General features: G+C 40.2%; 1 protein-coding gene across 1 annotated transcript in view; it reads left to right on the top strand.

Moving 5' to 3' along the window:
* Positions 1-14,787: 14,787 nt before the first annotated feature.
* The window catches only part of LOC127659161 (glypican-6-like), a 43,914-nt gene continuing 33,556 nt past the window's right edge, over positions 14,788-25,145 (top strand). Inside the window, exons 1-2 of the mRNA XM_052148834.1 lie at positions 14,788-15,193; positions 23,819-23,977. Of these exons, the coding sequence (XP_052004794.1) occupies positions 15,040-15,193; positions 23,819-23,977 (313 nt within the window). The 5' untranslated portion in view covers positions 14,788-15,039. The remainder of the gene's footprint in view (positions 15,194-23,818; positions 23,978-25,145) is intronic.

The raw sequence follows: 25,145 nt of genomic DNA, 5'->3' as shown, positions 1-25,145 counted from the left end.
AAAGAGCTGGTGGGCAAGAGACATCAGGGGAAACTGAAGCATTGTGCTTTATATCTTATACCTGATTTACACCTGTTCATTATTTAAAATATTTTTGTTGTCAAACAAATCGTAAAGAAAAACTGTGTCTTAGTTTGAGTTCTGATATCAATACAAGGGAATTTATGAGTATCTTTGAAGCTTTGAGACACAAAATCATAAAAGTAATACAAACAGTTTAATAATTCACAAACTAATGTCAGAAAGTGTTATTGACTCTAAAGGGCTTTTGACACACAAACGCACACACACACACACACACACACACACACATAAATACACACTTACTCACATAAATACACACTCACACATACACATACACACACACACACACACACACACACACACACATATATATACACACACACACATAAATAAACACTCACACATACATACACACACACACACACACACACACATACACACACATTCACACACACACATAAATACACACTTAGTCACATAAATACACACTCACACTCACACACACACTCACTCACTCACATAAATACACACTCACATACACACTCACACACACACATACACACTCACTCACACACTCACTCACTCACAAACACATACACACTCACATACACACTCATTCACTCACACATACTCACATACACACTCACACATACACACACACTCACATCCCCCTACACACACTTACACACTCACTCACATACACATTCACACACACACACACACACACACACTCACACATACACTCACACACACACATACACACTCACTCACACATACACACACACACTCACACCCCCTACACACACTTACACACACAGACACACTCACTCTCTCACATACACACTCACACACACACTCACACCCCCCTACACACACTTACACACACATACACACACATACAAACACACACATATACACACACACACACACACATTTACATACACACACACACACATACATATACATATGAACACACACACATACAGACACACACACACACACACACATAGTATATATATATATATATTTTGCTTTGATAAAGAGCATTTAATGCAGTTAAATCACTGATTTATTCTTCATGAAACTGCGTTTAGAACGAATAACAGATAGAAAATAAAAACATGAGTTTATTTCATTGTAATAAAACGTTTTATTCTCAAATGAATCTAATTAGATCAAAAACATTGTAAGCCTATTAAGATTAAGCATTTCATAATTGCAACAAATTACATTTCCCAGTTTTTAACTAAATTAAATGACTAAAACTTAAACTGTTTAAATGTGTACATTTTATTTTCTTAAGATTTGATGGAATTTTGATATTAAATTGAAATGTTTAAATCTTAAACTAAATTTTTGGAAGTTGTCAAACAAATTTAGAGAGGAAAAACATTATTTATGTTGTTTTAATTAATAATGAAAATGGAGATTAAATGCAAAATTCATACGAATGTAATAAAAGCAAAGGTGCATGTGATACCACAATGAAAACTGAATTATTCCAGATTATTTTCACACTTTTTAAGAACATTCCTCAACATTGAATTTCAATATAATTTTACGCATGTAAGATTTAAAGACCATGAGCATCTCAAACTAGTTGTTTACAATGTTGAGACTATTATTATTATTAATATTATTTTTTTTTTTGTACTTTTGGATTGGCAGACCGCGGGTACAAGATCGGAAGTAGTTTGTGCATGCAAATGAAGCAGTTGAGCTTGTGGATATTTACGTTCAACGGGAGCCGCCCTTCATTCACCACATGGTTAAAAGCACAGCGCGCTCGCGCCACTTTCGCAATTTTACTACGGTTTTGTAACGGTGCCCAGATTGCGTGAACGACGCGCGCGGATGCGAAGCATGTTGGTGATTTATTCCCACATTTGGCGGTAGAAGTTTACGGTTTAGTTTCGATGATGTGCCCGGAGCGACGACAGTAAACGGTAAGTGTGTGCAAGTGAGTGAAGATGGTGGATGTCTCACCACGCGCATGTTATTCAATTGAAACCTGTTGTTGCTTTATTCGAGTGATTCTGGTATCAAAGTCTGGCGCGATCTTGTGTAAATATTTACACCGTTTAGTACGTCATGTGGCTAATGCGACGGGTTAGTTACGCAGTTTTAGGGGGGAACAGTGTAATAACAGGCGCATGGTTGCCCATCACATATGAGAGAATTAGGGAGATTTAAAAAGCGTGCGCGAGGCTGCTGCGGTGCCAAAGTAGTGCCAACATCAAGTCACTAATTGCATTATATATGCGCGTTTAAATGCGTTCATAGGAACTTTTAAGTTCTGATTTGTGAACAGGAGTGCTTGAGTTCATGTGCCACTAGAACAAAGCGGCAGCACATGTGGGCAACTGCAGGCCGCGCGCTTCTGTGTTAGCAACACTGCTAGGTTCGACACGTTTTACGGCTGGTTTCCATCTCTCTAAGTGGGTGCTTAACGGCTGGCTTTGCAGGTTCCACGCCAAACAACAGGGAAAGTCTTGAACACTCGACTTTGCCCTTGTTTTTTTAGTTTGTTTCTCCATAAGTACTGCGGACTCCTCGGCGCCATGTTGGCGCAAATCATGGGGGAGGGTTGTGCGCGCGTTTTACTAGAGTGCGCATGCGCTGTGGGACGCCGGTTGCATACTGCGCATATCAGATCGTTCCAGGGTTTTTGGGTTCACCGACAACTCGGTGAATCTTTAGCTGTACGATTTACTATGAAACCATTAATTGACGAATTTGAAATGGCATAGTCGTAAACAAGTTGGTTCAGGGTTAAACAGTATTTCCCCCCCTCCTTGTAATTGTCAAGTTATGCTTTCTCCACAACATAACTTTTATTTTTTTATGTAGTTACATGAATAAATAAATATGAAAAAAATATTTCAGTAAATATTTAATTTGCACCTTGTTTATGGTCAATTCAGATTTGTTATTGTCCGTATGCTTGCTCCAAAACAATATATATATATATATATATATATATATATATATATATATATATATATATATATATATATATATATATATATATATATTTTTATATACTGTTACAAGAACTAATTTTTTTTACAATATTTTTTTCCCAAATCTAAAAAATAAATATTATGACTAAATATTGTATTGCCAATTTTCTGGTAAACTCAGTTTTGTAATTGTCAGCATGTTTGTTTGCACAACAATTTGTTTTATATAGTTACATGTATAAAAAAAATTATGTATAGCGGCATTATTATCCAAACTTAAAATCAAATATTACATCCAAATATTTAATTGCCACTTTTTTGGGGATTAATTCAGATTTTCTTGCTACAACAAAAACATAAAATAAATATATATAAATATAATATGGATGGTTACATGGATAAATAATTTGTTTAGCTTTTTTCCCCCCAATTTATATTTGCCTTTCTAAAATTATTTTAGTAAATATTTAATTAGAATTTAATTTTTTGGTTAATTCAGATTTGTAATTGCCAGTATTTGTGCTTGATCCACTTCAAATAATAATAAAAAAAAATTATGAATAGCTACATGGATAAATAATTTGTATAGCATTTTTACTCAACTTAAAACATTTATTTATAAAAAAAAAATATATATATATATATATATATATATATGTATATGTGTGTTGTTTTTTTTCTTGGGACGAGACTGTTATTGGGTTAGATAATGCGCTGATCCTATGATATGAAGTGTAGCACACTTAAATGTGGTGTTAAGGGGCTGAATAAGAAAAATGAATCTAGTGTAATAACGTTCCTTTCCCTTTCATTTCAGAAAACCCACCTGAAGTCACTCCGTACCCTAAAGCGGATCTGCCCGGTCCTTCCCGGTCAACACGAGGATGTCACCGTAGTGTCAAAGTGCTTACAGTGCAGGTAGTTCTGTAAAATCTACTGCAGTGGAGGCACTTCAAGCCCTACGATGACGTGAACGCAGACGTGTGGCGAAGTCAACTACTGCTTATGCTAAGGTGCATTTAGTGCAGATAGTGAAATAGACTAGCACCTACTGCCCTAAGTGCCCCTTCTGGCATAAGGGGCTGGCATATCCCCATTGGCTGCCCCCCTTCCCCCAATTCTTGCATTGTATGCAGTTCTCTGCTAGTTTTGCGTAATTGCACTACAAGAAATATTGAGTTGTGCAAATCTATGCAAAACTGATGGTGGCCTGCTTCCCATCTTTTCCTCACTTTTCTGCTTTATCTTTATTTATATATATATATTAACCTATTTCATTGTGACTCCTGTCCGTGCTGTTAAAATCTTTGCAGTATTAAAGTGCTTATAGTGCAGGTAGTTTTCGCGAATACTTATCTACTGCAATATGAGCACTTAAAGTACTTCTGGATGTGAGCGTCGTGGAGAGCGCTCGACTGTCGCGGTGTTTCATGCCCACTGGCCTGGTTAGTTTTGCTGGTTTGCAGTCAGCGTTTGTACTGTTGCTGTGCAAATCCATGCAAAACTGATCATACAAGTGATGAATCCCAGATTGCCATCGGATTCCCAGCATCCCTTTCTTTACAGGTTGGGATCAGCCGCAATGCTCAGAACTCAAAGTATTGCACTTGTCCCGGCCTGTGAAGAGCATGGGAGATTTTTCGGCTGCATTTGTGAAGTATAAACTTCCTAAAAGTTTATTTGATGTGTTTTTCTTACTCCTATGGAACGTTACTTAATTTTGGGAGTTTGTCTGAATTACTCAATAAAAATTGTCATGTACATCCACTTATCTTGTCCCACTTATGTTGTAATCCCAACTGTCCAACTCTTATCCAAACACTGTTGCAGGTGTAAGTTGGGTTTGCTTTAATCTGTAGCAACCCCGATTGGTCTGAAGTGTTGCAAACCTTACCAGAAGACCAGTGTTTTAGTGTTTCTTAAATGCATTGCCCTATAATTATGATTTGTTTACTTGCATGACTTTCGAATCTTTCCAAACCCATATGACTGCCTTTGTAGACCATAACGGGAGATGTTGCTTTCATTGCATGGGAGAAAAGATGCATTAAATGTGTATGTTGTTATACACAAGAAATTCACATGGGTTTGGAACAACATAAGGGTGAACAAATGAGACGATTGTCATTTTTGAGTGAACACCCTTTGAAAGAGATCAAATGGGGTTCGTAAGTGACGTTTTCAGTGCGTTTAGTAATTTCACATTTGCATTATTAGTAAAAGATGTGTACTGGTACTAGTTTAATACCATTGTCTGCATTAGAATAATGGTAAATATCTAAACTATTTTGTTAGACATAGAAATTTATATAGTGGCCAAAATATATATATATATATATATATATATATATATATATATATATATATATATATATATATATATCTCTAAAAATGTAATGCATCTTTGAAGTCGCCACCTTTCGTGTATGTTCCAGCTCTGCACACTTTTGTTCGCTCATGCAACTTCATGAGGTGCTTTTTAAACCACATTGGAGCCGTTCCCATGTGCGCCAGACACTTGACTGCTTTTCCTTTGTCCGCTCCAATTTGGCCAATGCAATAGCGCGCTTTAAAGCATGCAAACCCATTGAAGACTATTGGAGGGAAAAATACTGTTCCTAATGGCCTGATGGAGATCTAGAGTCGCACTATTATAGTAACCATGTTGTAGCCAGATATTGATTTGGTGAGGACCTGTTTCATAAAGGGGACCCCCCCTCCCAGATTCATGTACCTGCAGGTAGATTTCGTAGCACTAGATGGAGGTGTTGCATTTAAAATCATGGTAGAGTTTCTCAACAACATTGAGACATTACCCTTTTGGAATAGTCGATTTGATGGACTTATTTTGTATTCCCCCAAGATTAGGGAGTTTCCTGAAGATATGTCATGCATTTTCTAGGAAGGCAATTTTGCTGATCATTGGTGTATTTTGTGGATTGCATCCAGAAACAATTTTTCCTGCTATAATGGAGCGTCCCTTCTGTTTATTTGTTAGAGATTATGACGTGACATTTGCAACTTTGCTATGAAAACGTTTTGTTTGGTGTCTTTATGATTGTTCTCATTGTAATGAATATTTGATTATTTTTGGATCTGTTACTCCTCCTTGGGTAATTTGTTTTAGTGTGCATAAATTGAAGTATGGGAAGAATGAACCACAGTTTTTAGTCTTTATAATGGAAGTCCGACAGCGCTTGAAAATCATGAGAATGGGACCTACTGGTGTAAGTTGTCATTTTAAAACATCTGTAGAACCACAACATTTATGAATGAATGAATGTTATATTTATATAGCACTTATTTCAGACACTACACTCAAAGCGCGTTACAGAGTGAACGGGACATTCCTCAACCACCACTAGTGTGCAGGATCCACCTGGATGATGTGACAGCAGCCATAGTGCACCAGTACACTCACCACACACCAGCTACTGGTGGAGAGGAGAGAGTAGAGTGATGGAGCCAATTAGTGGATGGGGATTATTCATCAGGGCCAATGGGGGGAATTTGGCCAGGACACTGGGGTTACACCCCCTACTCTTCAAGAAGTGTCTTGGGCTTTTTAATGTCCACGGAGAGTCAGGACTTCAGTTTAACGTCTCGTCCGAAGGCCGATGCCTTTTTAACAGTATGATGTCCCCGTCAATATACTGGGGCATTAGGACCTACACCCCCTGCTGGCCTCCCCAATACCTCTTCCAGCAGCAACCTTTGTTTAGCATTAGTAAATGCATTAAGTATCGTGGTCTAACGATGTCATTTATATATGTAACGCATGCATACCTGCCTACATCAGTTTGTGAGGGAGTGTGGTGTTGTGCGAGGAACGGCAGCCGGTGGAGATTTTGGTACCCCTATAGGGGACGACAGTACCAGTCAGTAATGCTACACTGAAGATGAATACTACCAAGATATTGACCCTGTGTTCAGATGGTCCTTGATCACACCCTGCAGAAATTCAGGAGTGTTTGCAGGTATAAAAATACAATTGTTGATTTTAACATGTTCATATTGCAATAATTGTAACTTAAGCATTTACACTCACAAGAACTTTATTAGGTAGAGGAGAGCGTGGCGCAAACGAACACTTTGGTTTACTTAAGTTTGTATGGTTGTACTTTGGGGTTCGATTTGTATTTTTCTCTTTTAAAATAAATTTGACATGTCTATTACACACATGTGGTCTTGTTTCATGAATACAGCGGGTACTTTTTCACAAACTCCCTCGAAAAAAAGAAAGTAAAATGTTACAATGGGCCCAGTGGCGGCACATTGTAACAAGACCGTTTTACAGTTTAAAATCCCCCAACTTTTATCTAAACTAATTAAAAAGCCTATAAGATAAACTAATTGTTCATGTCAATAAAAGCCATTTATTAACTTTGTTAGACATATAGCTATAACAGCTTTGACACTTGACAATAGATACACAACAAAGCCATAGCATTGACCAAAATAATAATGCATGGATTGATCACACACACACCCTTATTAAAGGGGAGTTATGTAAATTACATATCTGACTGCATGGAACTGCATATAGTTGTTTTTTGTAATTGGGCGCAATTTTAAATAAACTGTAAAAACAGATGAAAATTTACTTTCATGTGACTTTTTACTTTTCCTACTTTAAAATGAACTTTTGGCGATATCTTCCAAAAATTGTTTATTTTTAACTACACGTTGTTGATATGGCAACAAGTAAACAAATTAAGTTTTGTCTCGCCAGCATGTGTATTACCACTAGCCCTGTGTTAGTTTGTGCCATGATCTCCCATTCACCTGCTTATCCATGTGATTACACTGCTGCCACACAATTGGCTGATTAGATAATGTATATAATCATGCAGATATGGGTCAGGAGCTTCAGTTAATGTTCACATCAACCATCAGAATGGGGAAAAATGTTATCTCTGTGATCACACTTGTAAATGTATCTCAGTTATTTGGTGTTTATTCAGAGCTCATCCTATTCTTGATATGTTGTTTGTGGTTAGCACTGCTAGTGTGATTTTTCTCTGCTGATGATTTTCAATATTTTTATGAAATGTTCATTACTATACACGGTTATTTTCGTGGCTCCCCCAGGAATGTCTTGGGTCTAGATCTCGCCTAAAGGACGGGCTGGCCCTGTCGGTATCATTTTGATCAGCCCATTCATCCCATCCATCAGTCCGTCTGTGTAGAGCCGTCTACAATTGTGTTGATGGTTTCCTTAGCTAAAAAAAAAAAGGCTGCAATATTTAATGGACCTTTAATTGCACAAATCAAAGCATATGGATATATTTAATTAAAATGCAAAGTGACTTACAATGGATGGTTGGTTAATACTGTTTAACATGCCATTAACTCAATTAAAACTTCAGAAATGTCAAATCTCCATGGACTCCGTGTTATTTAAATACAGGATATTAATTAGCATATTCCTTCATTCTTTACTGCAGCTGCATTACTTCAGACAGGATTTATGGAGTGGAGCTAAACATAAATTAACCAATCGATCAACGAATCGGAGACCCATTAATGATCAACAACGCAATCAGAACTTGTGTGAAAACTTTTTAATTTTAAGTCAACGTGCAAAGTAGTCCGCAACACATTTTACTCTCGTAGTTTCACTTATTTCAAAAATAAGAAATACATTTACATTTATGCATTTGGCAGATGCTTTTATCCAAAGCGACTTACAGTGCACTTATTACAGGGACAATCCCCCCGGAACAACCTGGAGTTAAGTGTCTTACTCAAGGACACAATGGTGGTGACTGTTGGGATTGAACCAGCAACCTTCTGATTACCAGATTACCAGTTATGTGCTTTACATTACTACACCATCACCACCCCATATATATATATATATATATATATATATATATATATATATATATATGTTGGGATTTGGTTTTATCCATTAGGATTTGATTGGATCGTAAACTTCGTCCCAAAATGGAGCCAGGTATTGGTGGCAAGAAGCCATTGGGGGAAGGAGTGGGGCAAGTCATTGGGGCGGCTGAGGTGGCTCAGGTGGTAGAGCAGGTGGCTGCCAATTGCAGGGTTGGCGGTTCGATTCCTGCCTCACATGCCGAAGTGTCCTTGGGCAAGACACTGAACCTCAAGTTGCTCCCAATTGCAGGCTAGCACCTTGCATGGCAGCTCTGCCGCCATTGGTTTGTGAATGTGTGATTGGGACACAGTGGATTCCAATGGATCGTGCTCTATAAGAACTGGAACTTTTGATCTTTTATAAACCATCAGATTAACTGTGGACCAACAGATGTCTAAATATTATTGGTCCCCCTTTGACCGTTGACCTTTAACAGCGCTACTGTTATGCTACCTGTTGCACATGTTATGACGGTGCAATATTGCAAAGAACTATTGTTGAGCGATCGCAATCAGTTGTTTAATGCATTTGTTCACCAAACATTTGATGTAAATGTTTTATTTGTTATAAAAGGCTTTATTAATTAATAATTTAATTACCTCAAACTCAGATTTCAAGAGTAATTTCAGAACCATAATAATGGAAAATGGCACATTTATTTCCTTGTGTGTGTGGGTTCGAGATTAGTGGTTAGATGGACCGTTTTGAGAAAAGTCAAGAAAACCACAAGCAACCTGACTGTACAGATGTAAAGCGTCCAATCATAGAATCCAGGGAGTTGCTGAAAACCAGCCAATCACATTGCAACTGGTGATTTAGTTCAGCGTTTGGCATTTTTGTGTGCAACATGCATCAGATGGTCATTGTGTATACCGTGGGCATGCCGTATGAGACTACGTTTCACGTAACGGCGAGAATGGCCAATATAAAAGCTATATTAATGCTTTTGCATTAGGCCACATTGCCCATCAGCCACCACCAATGTACAAGCCGACTATATTCAAAGTGACCAGAGCCAATAGGATCACGATGCTGAGTGTCTGGTCATTTATCACTCAAATCGCCGTTTCTAAGGGTCATTTTAACAGAAGTAACAACATGTCAGGTTACTGTTGGTCTCCCCCGGGTCCTGTAGTCCTGAGTGTCGGACTGCTTCTCGCTTTTGCCATTCAGTGAATCATTTATTGTGGCCCCTGTGAAGGCGTAATCAATCTTCTCTCGTCTGATCTAATGTGCTGTCAGCTGCTCCGTGTCCCCTTGTCCCTGCTCATAATTTAACAACTAATATGCTTTTCATAATGTCCTCCAGGCATGTGGGAAGTCATTATAGTTTGCAGCCAGCTCCTTCAGGCAGATGTGACCACTGAGGATTTTGGCTGGGATTTTGCCATCTTTCCAATGAAAGAGCCAATTTAGTTATAGTTCGCAGATTCTCTCCTATAGACGACACGAGTTTCGCATCAATTCCAGCTGGAGTATCGATAGTGAAAATTCAAATTCCAATGCTAAAACTTTAATTCAGTTATTACATTTGCACTAGTAACATTTTTAATAATGATGATGATGATGATAATAATAATAATGAAATGACAATTACTCATGGAAATTCCCATTCTTGATATCAAAATTGGAATTTGAACTAATACTATAGTAGAAATTCACATTGATCAATCAGTCCGCTTAAAAGCATGCAATTACAGATATCTATAATTAATGTCTTATTGAAATCGCCTGGTATAAATGATTCACTGAATGGCAAAAGCGAGAAGCAGACTCAGGACTACAGGACCCGGGGGAGACCCACACTAACCTGACATGTTGTTACTTCTGTTAAAATCGCCTTCTTGGTATCTCGGCGAGTATTAGCGCTGACTAGCACCGCTGGAGTCGTGAGTTTGAATCCAGGGTGTTCTGAGTGACTCCAGCCAGGTCTCCTTAGCAACCAAATTGGCCTGGTTGCTAGGGAGGGTAGAGTCACATGGGGTAACCTCCTCGTGGTGGTGATTAGTGGTTCTCTCAATGGGGCATGTGGTGAGTTGTGTGTGGATCGTGGAGAGTAGAATGAGTCTCCACATGCTGTGAGTCTCCGCGGTGTCATGCACAACGAGTCACGTGATAAGATGCGCGGATTGACGGTCTCAGAAGCTGGACGAGACTGACACTTGTCCTCCGCCACCCGGATTGAGACGAGCAACCGTGCCAACACGAGGACCTACTAAGTAGTGGGAATTGGGCGTTCCAAATTTGGGAGAAAAGGGGAAAATTTTATATCGAATATTACACCATTCCGAAATATTGATCCGTTATTTGGTTTTCACTAGTGTGGCAACGCTAATGTCAGATATCTGTGATGTGATTGTAACAAGTAAGAACGTCTTTTAACATATCTTTAATTACTCTTACACTTTATTTTTGTCTGAAATACATTTCCAAATATATAAAATACCAAATCTAACATGTTGAAAAACATTTACAGATGTCAAAAATGTGCATTTTAAAATGCACTTATTGAACAAATATTTAAAAGCTACAGCGGAGGGGAGATTTTCAGTGAATAACTGCTTACATTTTGGCCTTTTCCTCATTGAAAGCTATCGTATGATAGCTAAAGAGGATTTTGAATATAGCGCACAAAGAAAATGCACAACTTTTAAACTTTATAGTCATTTTAGAGCTTGACGGCAACAGTCCCCATTCACATTGGGGGGGATATTTTGGGATGAACTATTGCATTACAAGAGCAGTACAGAAATGCAGCTACAGTAGGTCAGAGTGCATCACCCCATTTTTACTAATAATGGATCTTATCATGAATTCGCTAATTTATTTTCTGATCATGGTGCTTGGCGTTCTCCCAAACTGTGTCCAGAGGAAATGGTTCCCAAGCCTTGTATGAAAGGATTCCTCAGTATGATTTTCTTCATCGGGTTTTGTGCCAGACAAAGAATGTTTCGTCCATTAGCCATTTTCCAATGATTTCCATTAGATTGAAAGGCAACGATGGCATGTTACCAGCATCTGTACCACTGGCAGAGAACAAGAAGTTCACAGGGAGCATGTAGCCAACAAGGTAAGGACAGAAATGCATTTACGTAACCACACTTCCTGGTAAATGCAGAAAATGGGTCAAACTCAATTTCCAAAAATGTAGTTATAGTAACGTTCATCCTGTGATTCTAGGTTGCCAGCCTTGTATTGAATCCTCCGGGCGGACCGCGTGGACACCCGTTTACCCCTACCCCTTTTTTGTTGTGGTGCTTTAAATGGGAGATGCAATTCTCAAATTGCCATCAAAAATGGCGTTTGGTCCATGCCCAGTCCCAGGAACGGTTCATACAGGTCTGAAGACAGCACAAATATTGTCAAATTGAACTTTCATGGGCATTTAAAGATATTTTAACCACGATTCATCTCCGTACGCCGGCGAGTCTGATGTGTGACACATCCACCGGCACGTCACAGTTTTGTGCATAGAGACGTTGTCGTCTGATCATGCCATATGAATATAACGGGGCCTAATAATACATTATTATCCTTAACACAGACTAGTCTTGTTCTATATGGTGAACTGGGTGGCTGTGGTTCAGGTGGTAGAGCGGATCGGCCACTAATCACAGGGTTGGCGGTTTGATTCCTGGCCCACATGACTCCACATGCCGAAGTGTCCTTGGGCAAGACACTGAACCCCAAGTTGCCCCCAATGGCAGACTAGCACCTTACATGGCATCTCTGCCGTCATTGAGGTGAATGAGTCACAGTGTAAAGCGCTTTGAATCCCGCTAAGGTTTGATTTGGCTCTACAAATGATGTGTGTTGGATTAAGTTGTTTTTGGTGCATCATACCTCCCATGTTATTAATCTAATTGCAGGTATGGCCTACTGAGGAATCTATACTGGGTCCACATGGTGGATATACAGAATTCTTTGCATTGTTACTTTGGGCTGATTGAGTGACCATCCAGCCAATCACAGGTGAGATTCATGGGCCGAAACATCCCTTACGTAACAGGTCATCAGTCAGACCTTAGACTGTAAAAAAAAAGATGGCCGACGCCCCTTCGCTCTTTTCCATTGGTGAGAACTGAAGCCGCCAGTGTCCCGATATGGCGCTGACATCTTGGGACTTGAGTCTGCGCAGTTGCGATTTCGGGACCAGACCTGCGCAGTAGTGAGCAGGAAGTAAAGCCGCGAAATGAAGGCCCCGCCCTCACTCTTGCTGAATCAATCGCAAGCACACGCCCCTGCACTTTTGACTTATGACGGTGTGAAATAATGAATTATAGAAATTTAGATATTAAATTTAAAGCTCCAATCTCCTCAGTCCTCCAAAGATCCCGAAAAAAAGGCCGTTGGTGCTTCAGTGACTACTTCACTCAGAGAACCTGTCAATCACAGCTGTCAATCATGATGTCACAGCACCGTTTTTATAGCATCAAATAACTAAAAACAAACTTATTTTGAAAACAAACACTTGAAATGACATCAACGTGATAGAAACGACAGTAAATGACAGAAACTATCTTTGGAAAAAAGACATGTGAAGTGTCATTTAATTGTTTAGTTGGTCTCACGTCCCGTTGAATAACATGGGGAGGCGGGGTTTATGACCTATACTAGGACCAGTCACCGGGGGGCGATCGAGACGTTTTGGCTTCACTTCTGAGGGCTTGTGCGGCACACTTGAGTCAGACAGTCTAATCAACTCGGCTCCATTAATTCCTGCAAAGATGTGGCATTGACTGGCCATCGGCAGAACCGGGAACCAGAAGTAGGCAGACCGCGACACGGCAGAATAGGCCACGATAAGCTAAAATGAGCTGCCGCGTTATGCAGAATGGACCGGGAAGTTTGATAATCAACTTATCGTAGCCCATTCGGCACGTTTCACGGCCAGCTCGGTTCTCCCGATGGCCAGTCCACCCCTGATCAGCCTCAAAGTGCGTCGGCCCACCGGGAAAATGTCCGGTGTACCAGATTACCAGTCCAACCCTGCGGTCAATAGACTCACGAGCGCAGGGCTCGTGAATTTGAAGTGACATGCATAAATTAATCACTCTTTTGAGGGGATCTTGATACTAGAGGATCTCGCCTAGGGGGCTGAATGGGGCAGGACCGGCCCTGGAGGCACCTACCAACCCGATCTCATGAATTTTCGTACATAATTTACTGGCTGTTCCGTACGGTCTCGCACGATGTTGCGTGCATAATGTCGTACGACTTCATCACATGCAAATTCCCGAATGTCTGACGAGGATGTAAGCGCGAGTACCGCCCACGAGGCGTTAAGGACACACTTATTAATAAGCCCTTACCTAAACCCCTTAACCAATCAGTAGAGAGTGTAAACATGAGCGGAAGCTGTTGTGTGTGATGGAAGGAAGCATTAGAAGGAAACGATGTCCAGCGACTTCATTGGCTGTGGTGAAAGTCGTAGGGGTTCAAACGAGTGCAGTCGCACGATATCATCCGAATTATCCAAATATAGAAAAGTCGTACGAGTCCTGCAGATTTCGCCGCGAGACTGTGTTGGACCTACTTCAGCTGTGTGTCTCCCCCTACTTTTAAAATGACTACTACGCCCATGATTGCACTTGTATGTATTTTATCTGTAGGTCTGTCTGCCCACTTTAAAACTGATAAATAGCCTACTCGAGAAATCCCACTTTTGTGAGTTTTCCAGGCTTTCAATCACAGTTTTTAAAATTCCCATCCATTTCCAGGTTTTCCATGAATATCTGCCTGACTCAGATATTCATTTATTCATGCACTGCTCTACAAATTAAACAAAATTATTCCTATTCAAAGCAATACATGAAGAGCCCGGTCTGGTTATGCTGACGTATGACACACCCGTCTTATAATCACATCCCGTGAAAAACGGGCGAGCAGTCGTTAAACTCAACACAGCGGGGTTGACCGTGGACGAGTTCATGTTGTATGACTTTTGCGCACATTTAATCTGGTTTCCCTCCCGCAGACTTGTGGAACTCAAACGAATGCCGCTTCACGAGATGTTCTCAGTTGCGCAACTTGAAGGCACGTTTTCTTCTCCCAAATAGAGGCACAGAGACGAGTTTTGGAGAGACACAGACACGGCTGCCGTTCATGCATTACGAGAAACTACGTGGGAATTAATCAATAGGCTACATTTCACCGGAGCGCGCGATGTCGGCTGTGTTCATCATGATGTGCTCATTCTCGGTTCTGCGCGTGCCGGTTGCGGCGGATTTACAGCACGCGCTAAACTGCAGCCGGGTTAAAGACGCGCTGACTTTAATGGGTTTAAGTGCTACCGACGTGCCCACCGAAGAAAAATCAGGTAACGTTTATTTTAGGCTGCTTGTCACTTAAAAACACTTCTAAAAACACTACATCTGACATGCATTATATTTTTCATTGAAAATTTCATTGAAAGTTGCAATTTTATACAACCTATTAATCTCAATATATTTTGGCCAAAACAGCTGATTGATATTTTTGTATGTTATCGATTATAGCCTATTTCCAATTGTGACAACTTACCCCATATGTGTCGGCAAGCACTGCTCTTATTAATAAGACAGTTCATCATTTAGTGTGAAGAACCGGTTATTTATCTTCCCAAATATGATGATGTGAAGCTGGAAAGACGATTGCATTATCTTTTATATGCTGCAATAGTCAAAATATCTGTTGCACCATAATAGCAGCTTATAGAGACTGAAATCAATCCTGTGACATTCTTGTGCAAGTCAAACTGTAAAAGCAATGCACATCGACTGGGTCCGCGGTTACATTGGCTATAGGTTATGCAATTGTATGGAATGTGATAAAACTTATAGAGACTACTTTTAGATACACATTTGTATGATTTAATTAATTGCATGCTTTTGCAATGGTTTTAACACTTAAGCACTTAAATAACCAGTTTGAAGACATCAAGGCAAGTCGTTTGGGGCAAGATGGGGCATGGAACCCTGTGCCAATCAGTCCCTGCCAAAAGCTAAAAAAAAAAAGCACATAAAGGCAGCATTAAAGTAATCTATATGACTCCAGTAGTTTAATCCGAGTCTTCTGAAGTGATATGATAAGCAGGGACTAAAAACTGAATGTTTTTCATTTTGTTTCGCTCTGAGGCTGGATTGGTAATCTGGCATACCGGGCATTTTCCCGGTGGGCCGACTCATTTTGGGGCCGATCAGGGGTGGACTGGCCATCGGGAGAACCGGGTGGGCCGTTGGGCCGGCCGCAAAATGGGCCGCCGCGTTATGCAGAACAACTTTTGGGCCATTTGCTATGTAAAATCCATACACAATGAACAAAATAAAAGAAAGGTTAATAACATTCTCTTTAAAATGACAATACTTTGAGCTAATGGGTGGGTGAAATACCAAATGCAGTGTTGCCAGATCTCACAAGAGAAACGAGCAATCAGGTCTGGAATAACAAGCTTAAAATAAGCCAATTACATCATCAAAATAAACCAAAAATTACCGATTTATCACAATAGAAATTGTAACAAGCATAAAATTAATTAACAGTGAAGTATAGTTTTAATTACAGGTCTGCAGAAGTCAAAACACGGCAGCATCAAACCTGTATTAATGCATCATATCTAACAGTAATTCAGTAAAGACGTGGAAACAACCGAGAAAATAACTTTTGACATCTAATTATGTTTTTTGTATCTGGATTAGCCGTGCATGTACAGTATATGTAGTAATTATGCACAGTTGTTAAAAATATCGTCATTCACAGAATGCAACATCCACAACAGGCAATTAGGCAAAGACATTTTTCATTTTTTCGGGCAACATAAATTGATGTATTCCAAAAATATACTGTGATAAACCCTTTTGGCCTTATTGGAGCAAAATGAACAGGTTATCACGGCTAGACTGGCATTCTGGATTACCGGGCATGTTCCCGGTGGGCCGACGCACTTTGGGGCCGATCAGGGGCGGACTTACCAGCGGGAGAACATAGCGGGCCAGTTGGTCGGCCGCCAAACGTGCCGAATGGGCCGCACAGAGCCGGCCCAAGGCATAAGCGAACTAAGCGGCTGCTTGGGGCCCCCAAGAGCACATTTTTGTGATGCATTATCTCAATGAACAATGGTAATTATACAAAAACGCAATATTAGATTTATAGTGTGCAAATAATCAAGCATTGACAGTAGTCAATCGTATTGGCGGCACCGAGGGGCCCCCAAATCTAATTCTGTTTAGGGCCTCATAAAGGTTGGGCCGGCTCTGGGGCCGCATTAAGCAAAAATGAGCCACCATGTTATGCAGAACGGACCACAAAACGGCGCATGATATGCAGAAATAGAGTGAAAACACCCCCACACCCGCTCAACAGATTTTGGGCCAGTTTCCAAGTAAAATCCCGGGGCCGATTTCTCTTCCCATTCCAGCCCTGCCGGTTATAACCGGTTTCCAGCATTTACGGAACAATTGAAAATCCCTTTGTTCCAGTTTTTGGTTACTTTCTGCTAAAAATGTAGTTCATGTTTGGTTTTCGTTCTTTGAACCGTTTTTAGTCCCTGATGATAGCTGTGGGTGAGAAACGGATCACTATGCAAGTCCTTTTTTATTGTAAATTCTCCTACCTGCCCAGAAGGGGGCGTATGCATGAAGAATGCCAATCGCCAAAAACTAAAGAAGGAGAATTTGAAAGTGAAAGTGGAGATTTATGGTAAAGTAGGATTTAAATAGTGATCCGTTTCTCATCCACACCTATCACATCACTTCAGAAGACATGGATTAAACCACTTGAGTCATATGGATTACTTTTATGCTGCATTTATGTGCTTTTTGAGCTTCAAAATTTTGGCCCCCATTCGCTTGCATTGTATGAACCTACAGAGCTGAAACATTCTTCTAAATATCTTTGCATGCCTATCATTAAACAAAATGCTTCATAAGAGACTGGTTTTTAGTTGAGTAATCCAACTTTTACCTGAACGCGGAAATGTTTCATGATTCATAACGGACGCCTGTTTGCAATTTTTGTTATCGTATGTTATTAGCAGAAAATTTGATGTTTAGCGTGTTACATTTGTACAAATGGTCAAAAAAATGAACCGATTTGAGCCTCACCTGAGTGAGTAGATGGCATGAAGTGATGGTCCGAGGTTAGTGTATAGCAGGCACTTTTATCCAAAGCAACTCACAAATGAGGAACATAGCAAGCAACTCGTCATACCAGTATTGCACTGCTAAGTTCTGAAAGTAGCTGGAGTAGTTTAGAAATTAGCGCAGAGGAAAGAAGCTATGACGACTGACAACTGCTCAAATTGAGCCTACAATTCATTGTCATAAATGGTAGTTGCTTTCCGTCTGGAGCGCTCATTTTGGTAGTTGCGTTAGTCTTGAGACCAAAAACACAAAAACAGGCAATTAGGATAATTATGGCGCCGCCCAGTGGTTCCTTAGAAAAACATTGAAGCATCCCGGATGACTGGTTTTCAATCTGTGGCTGCCCTGCTTGTGAGGTTTGTTGAGGTGCGCTGATTGCCCCCTACTGACGCCACTCGTAACGGCACAAAGTTCCACGTGCTTTAAGCCATTTCTCAGATGCTTGGAAAATACGTACTTTTATGATTTTGATTTTTTTTTTTTTTATGTATTTTTATTATTTTGAAATGTACTTACTGATCTTGCGTAGCTGTGTGTGTGTGTGTGTGTGTGTGTGTGTGTGTGTAGCGGTTAGCGCGCTGTGCTACGAACCTGGCAACCTGAGTTTGATTCCCGCTCCTGGCCAACACCACTGACGATTATCTGAACCGGTCCCGGGCCTCCCCTAGGTTGACTCAGCCTAAAGTGAGTACCTGGTGCGGTGTGTAAAACATCGCCACTGGGGAGACAAAGGCAGTCGGGCATGGTGCTGGCCACCCACCCCCTCGTGTACTGTTCCGGCCTTCATAGGTGCTCGCTAACAGCATTTGCCCCTACAGTCTGTTAAGGCTAAATGCGGGATCTTTGTTTTGTGTGTGTGATATATATATATATTTCTGAAGACTAGAGTAGAAATGACAACTCCAATAATAGTATTTCGAGAGATGCATCTCATAAGTTATTTTCAGTGACTGGCAGAAGTTGAGCTCCAAGAGGTTACAGGGTTCAGTGTGAAGTTCATTTTGAGGTGACCCTGTCAACATCTCCGCCTTAAAGGGACAGTTCACCCAAAAATTTAAATTCTCTCATTGTTTACTCGCCCTCATGATATCCCAGGTGTGTATGGCTTTCTTTCTTCACCAGAGCACATTTGAAGAAAAATAGAAAAATATCTCATCTCAGAAGGTCCATACAATGCAAGTGGATGGTGACCAGACATTTGAAGCTCCAAAAATCACAAACAGTCCGCATAAATGTCATCCATATGACTCCAGCGGTTAAATTAATGTCTTCTAAAGCAACACGGTCACTTGTGGTGAGAAAAAAGTGAACCAATGCTTCAGAAGAGTGTGACGTTTTTGTGTTGCTATGGATACCGAGGAAATCTCACGTTCTTCTCTTGTTGAGACATCCAGGTTAACACATAAATGCACCATTGTGAGTAGGCAGCAACTAACAAATATTTTGATAATTGATTAATCGAACGATTATTCGGCGATTATTACAACGATTAATCATTCGTTCTTAACCGATTATTCAGCTTGTGCCCCAACTTTAAAGGTTGTATTAAACGTGCTTACTAACAGTAAAGAGGACAAAATCATATTTTAAAAATATCTCTAAATGACATTCACTGAATTAAAGGGGAAAAATACTTTAATAGTTTAATTCAGTAAAGAAATTCACTGTAAAATTCCTATTCTCATGCATTTTTGTCTTTTTTTCCTTTTAAAAATGTCTAAAAATCCTTAAAATAAGAAACATTTACTTGAGAAGCAACATATAAGATATTTAGACTTGCTTTAAGAGGATGCATCTTAAATAAACAGTAAGTGTATTTTGTAAATAAGTGTATTTTATGTGTATTTTTTATGTGTACTTCTGAGAGTGCATTAAAGACAAAATATACTTCTATCTGATATGCAGCTTCTCCGGTGAATGCATCTTTTTTTTTTAAAGGATTTTTAGACATTTTAAAATATTTGTATTTTTAATATTATATTCAACATTCTCAGATAAAAATTGTTTCTGCAGTTTAGCTGCTAAAGTATGTACCTTGTTTCAAAAGAGTTTTATATATTAATATTGGAAAACAAGCCAAATCAAAAACATATTTTGTCGGCGTGTATAAGGGGGTGAAGACTTCTTCTCTCTCACCTTTCTGTTCACTTTAATCCATCTTTAACTCACTAAAACACACAAACTCTCTCTTGTTAATAAAGCTGTGTATTGCTAATGTTCTTCACAATAAGAAACACACAGTCACACATATATTATGATTCAATAAGTCAAGAGCAATCACGTTATAGTCCAGCTGCATTAAGTGTGTTGATGCGCAATCGCCGCGCACTCTGCTTACATTTTAATATATAATTTACAGTCTATAAATGTAATTAATGTTAACATTATACATCTTGTCAAAGGTCTAAGGGTTCAACATTGATATCCGATCTCTGTTTCACGATAGCAATGCTCCAGAAACAGTGATTGAGTTATTTGTGCAGGAGTACAAATGAAAACATGCAATATCAAAACGGGACTTTTATTATGAAAACACGATCGCCAGATGAATCCAGTTCAACACACTTGAGTCAATCGTCCATGACAAGTGTTCGTTGACAAACATCCAAGAGCACTTTTTGTCCGTAAAAGTGATAAATGTGAGAAATATTGATATATTCTCCATTGTTTACATGAGATCTCGCCTTCGTCAACGTCCTTCAACAAACTGCAATCTGAGCAGCATTCATGTTGTAAAACTGTTTATGATCTGATATATTAGAGTCTCATAAACAAAACCAGCCTGTCTCCAAAGTCTATTTTTAAAAATGGGGCGTAGTTTTATTCATAATAGTCGAGCAGTGCCGATTTTACTGAGATTTAAAGCTGCAGGAACTCATTTATTATTAAATCATCCTCAAATTTGAAACGTAACTTCTTTAGACTCGTGACTTTGAGAACAGTGTATTTCTGGGGTGTCTTGACACTTTTATTATTGTTTTTATAATCTAATAAAACATGTTCAAAATATTTCCATTACTATAAACTTCAGCTTCTCTAACTTTAATAAATAACAACACATATTAATTCTGAAACTTGTGAAATAAAGCCCAAAGTGTCTCTTTCAAAAGATACTACAACTGTGTCCAAACTCCAAAGGGTCCCGTAAATACAACCATTTCAGTTCAGATGAGTCATTTTCATGGTTTGTGCTCAAAGCGTGTGCGCTCGAGGGATGAGCGTCCCGGGACAGAGTGTGCATCAGCCGGTGCAGTTTCAATCTCTCCCCCTCAGATCGGGACATTCAACTCATAGAAGAGGCACTGACCGCACTTAAAAATGCCAGTTAATTACTTGATCTGCTTCTGTATTATTAGTATTTTAATAAAGCTATAACACATTAAATATAACTGCTTTTATGATGTAACGCCGGGGTGTTTCCTTTAAAGACGCTCGACACACAAGTTTTGCTCCGGCTCCATTTATTCCACAACGAGAGTGCTTCTGTATTTACTTATTTTGTACTTTGCGATGTACATCCGCTGAAGCTGTTTGGAAAGTTCAGAGTTCATCTGTGATCTGTGTAATTCTTCCTCTCATCAGTCAGATGTGAACTGCAGTGCTGCTCTGGCATACCGGGCATTTTTCCGGTGGGCCGACGCACTTTTGGGACTGTCCATCGGGAGAACGTAGCGGGCCGGTGGGTCAGCCGCGAAACATGCCGTAAGCTAAAATGAGCCGGTTCGTTGCGGTGCCACGATACGCAGAAAAGGGTAGTTCTGACTACACCCCCCCCCAACGCTCAACGGTTCGACCAGTTAACATGTAAAATCCCGAGATTATTTCTCTTCCCAGTCCAGCCCTAATCTAAACCGAAACCAACAAAGCTACTGTACAGCGTTCCTCCTCCTCACTCGTAAACAGCGCTGCTCTTCCGGATGCGTCAGTTCTCGCGTGAACATGCCAACGTGATTACATCATATGCCCATACCGCTGCCAACCGGAAGCATGATTTAGAGTGCAAAAAGTACTTAAATATTGATATTTTGCACACCAAAAGCGATCGCGCAGCTTTAGAAGACATTAATTTAACCGCTGGAGTTGTATGGATAACGTTTATTCTGACTGTATGTGATTTTTGGACCTTAAAAAGAGAAATCTCCATCCACTTGCATTTTAAGGACCTACAGAGCTGAGATATTCTTCGATTTTTCTTTTTTTTTTTTTTTCTTCAAAAGTGTTCTGTTGAAGAAAGTCAGTCAGTCATACACACCTGGGCTATCACGAAGGTGTGTAAATGATGCGAGAATTTTCATTTTGGGGTGAACTGTCCCTTTAAATCCCCTCAGTGCACAGAAGCATGTATTAAACTGGCAGCATCTACTGGCTTGTCAACAGTGTTGAAAGTGTCTTCTGCTCCTGAGGCTCTCAACAACTCACTCATATATTTAAATCAATATTACGAGGGTCTCGTCGCATACCACACTCCTCCAGATACTTCACTGACATGCTGACGTATGTGCGAACAGGGTGACCTCCACTGCTCCTGTATGTTATAGGTGCTACCGTGTCAGACATGTTCTCCTGGAGTTGTGCTCGTCTGCTGCTGGTCTCCGCTGGACCCTGTAATTTCTCTCCTCCGCACCTCAGAGGTCAACCGAAAGACTGAAATAATCTTGTTGACATTTTGTGACCTCTTTGACTACATGGTCAACAATAGAATTGGTGTTGAAGGAAAAGAGGTTTTGGGTTAGAAGCAAATCACTGGCAGGACCATCATTCATTCACAAGGTCACTTTTGACATTATTTTAATATTACAATCTTGACTCCATCTATTTTGAAAATAGTGTCATTATTTACGCAGCCTGATGTTGTAAAAAAAACACACCATAATATTAGTTACTATAGTAAAACCATCCTAGTCTCGCGTTTTCTCGCAGTTCCCAGGTGAAATGAACACGAGGCGCAACAATAACGGTGCGTTTTATTCACTTTTACACTTATCACGACTACAGTGGCTGATTATGATTTTATAAACACATATTTTACGCTCTTATTCGCACTATTACTCTGTTATAATATCAAAACGTTTACCTTTAAAAGCATCATTTGAAAAAATGACACGTTTTAACGATTTTATTACAGACTCGCGTACATTTACACACTTATTCCAATGCGATTAGCTTGCGCGCTAGCTCACTTGATAGCGTTGGACTTTAAGCTCGGAAGATCTCCGTGTCAGACCAGCCAAGCACGCGAGTCGTCACGTGAGACGAAAATGTCATAGAAGCGACGCAAAATGACGTATTTGCGTAAGAAAATTAGCTTTTCGTGTCGAATTTGCGTTTAGCACGTATCGGCCGGGTTTATGATGTCGGATTTGTTTACCTCTAGTCTGCTTTTAGAACACTTTTGGTTAGGTTTAGGTTAAAGTTTTAGGTTAGGTAGTGATGTTTTACTCATCTAAACCTCTATCTATTCACCTTAACAACCTTGTCTGATTACAACATCTTTTCACTCGCGTTTGGCGCCCCCCGATGGACATTTCACTATTTTCACTATTGTGAAAATATGGGTTTGTGGGGTTTCCCCTGCATTTATAATTAAGGTATATTAATCTCACGCTCAACGCTTCATACATGCTAAATATGCTTCTCAACTGAACCGTGCATTTGTGCAGCATGACCTGGTTGTCACGTGCGAGCCATCACAGAGCCGCAAACTCGAATGGCAGAACTTTCATTTTGGGAGAGCCGTAGCATTTCAGGTCATTCGATGTGACACACATTAAAATTCTTGTTTTTCCGGTGCAAATAATGCAAAGAATTGAATGCATTTTGTCTAGGAGAGGATTTGCGCGTGTGCGCTTTACAGAGAACGTGCTGTAACGCAGAAATGGAGGAGAACTTCATCCAGAGGAGCACACGAGACTTTGAGAAACTCATGGAGGACGCGAGTGAAGACCTGAGGAACACCTTCATGACCAGACATAAAAGGTTTGATGGTACGATTTGTTCATTAACGTTCATTGACATGTTGGAACACATGAATGTCAGTCTGTCTCAAGTACAAATGGCCATTTTCTGCTCGCAGTATTCCTGGATTAATGGGTCTTTTTTATGTTTTTGAAATTCTGTTTTTTAATGTGCCTAATTTATTGAATGCCTGTTTTGGTTGAAAGAGAGGAACCTTTAGACTATTTAGTTTCTTCTGTTCAGAACATTTGCAATTTAACCCTTTGAGTTATGAATGGCGTTTTGACTTTTAGCTGTTTTAAAAGGATCTTTGAAAGGGTCTATTTGAAATTAGCCTGCCATTGGGAGCAACTTGGGGTTCAGTGTCTTGCCCAAGGACACTTCGGCATGTGGAGTCGTGTGGGCCGGGTTTCGAACCGCCAACCCTGCGATTATTGGCCGACCCACTCAACCACCTGAGCCACAGCCGCCACTGATTATTCAAGGAGTTCTATGGTGGAAGTTCAACCTGTCAATCAACCGCTGTCCTAAAACATGGCTTTTTAGCTTGGCCGGTTACATGCGGATTTAAAAGGCAAAAACCGGCCGGTTGGAAAATCAGAAAAGCGCGATACAAACATGCACAAGTTCACAAACCCGTTTTCAGCGTGCCTGATATCAACACAATGTAACCCTGACGAGACGCTCGCACATCTGAAGCTCACTCCACTAAAATAACAGAGAATTCTGCTCTAAATGTCCTGTTTGCGCTTAGAATAAATGCAGCATTTTTGGCGCTTTCTTTTGGTTCTAATACGTTTTGTCGCTTTATTAACATGCTGTAACACAATGCCGTAACACTCTCCTCGAAATCCGAACTCAGTAGTTCAAAATAGACACATACAGGGCTGGACTGGGAAGAGAAATCGGCACGGGATTTTACATAGCAACTGGCCCAAAAGTTGTTGAGCAGGGGGGTGTTCACTGTCCTTCTCTGCATATCACCACGCCGTTTTGTGGTCCGTTCTGCAAAACGTTGCAGCTCATATTTGCTTATCCCCGTGGCCAGTCCGCCCCGATCGCCCCCAAAGTGCGTCGGCCCACCGGGAAAATGTCCGGTATGCCAGATTACCAGTCCAGCCCTGGACAGATAGTACCAAGTATGGCGATGACGACCTGTCCACTTGTGATCGGATCGTCCGAAATGCCAGGCAGTAA

The sequence above is a fragment of the Xyrauchen texanus genome, chromosome 18 (genome assembly GCF_025860055.1).
Source record: "Xyrauchen texanus isolate HMW12.3.18 chromosome 18, RBS_HiC_50CHRs, whole genome shotgun sequence".
Classification (NCBI taxonomy): Eukaryota; Metazoa; Chordata; class Actinopteri; order Cypriniformes; family Catostomidae; genus Xyrauchen; species Xyrauchen texanus.
This window is presented reverse-complemented; position numbering and strand designations above follow the sequence as displayed.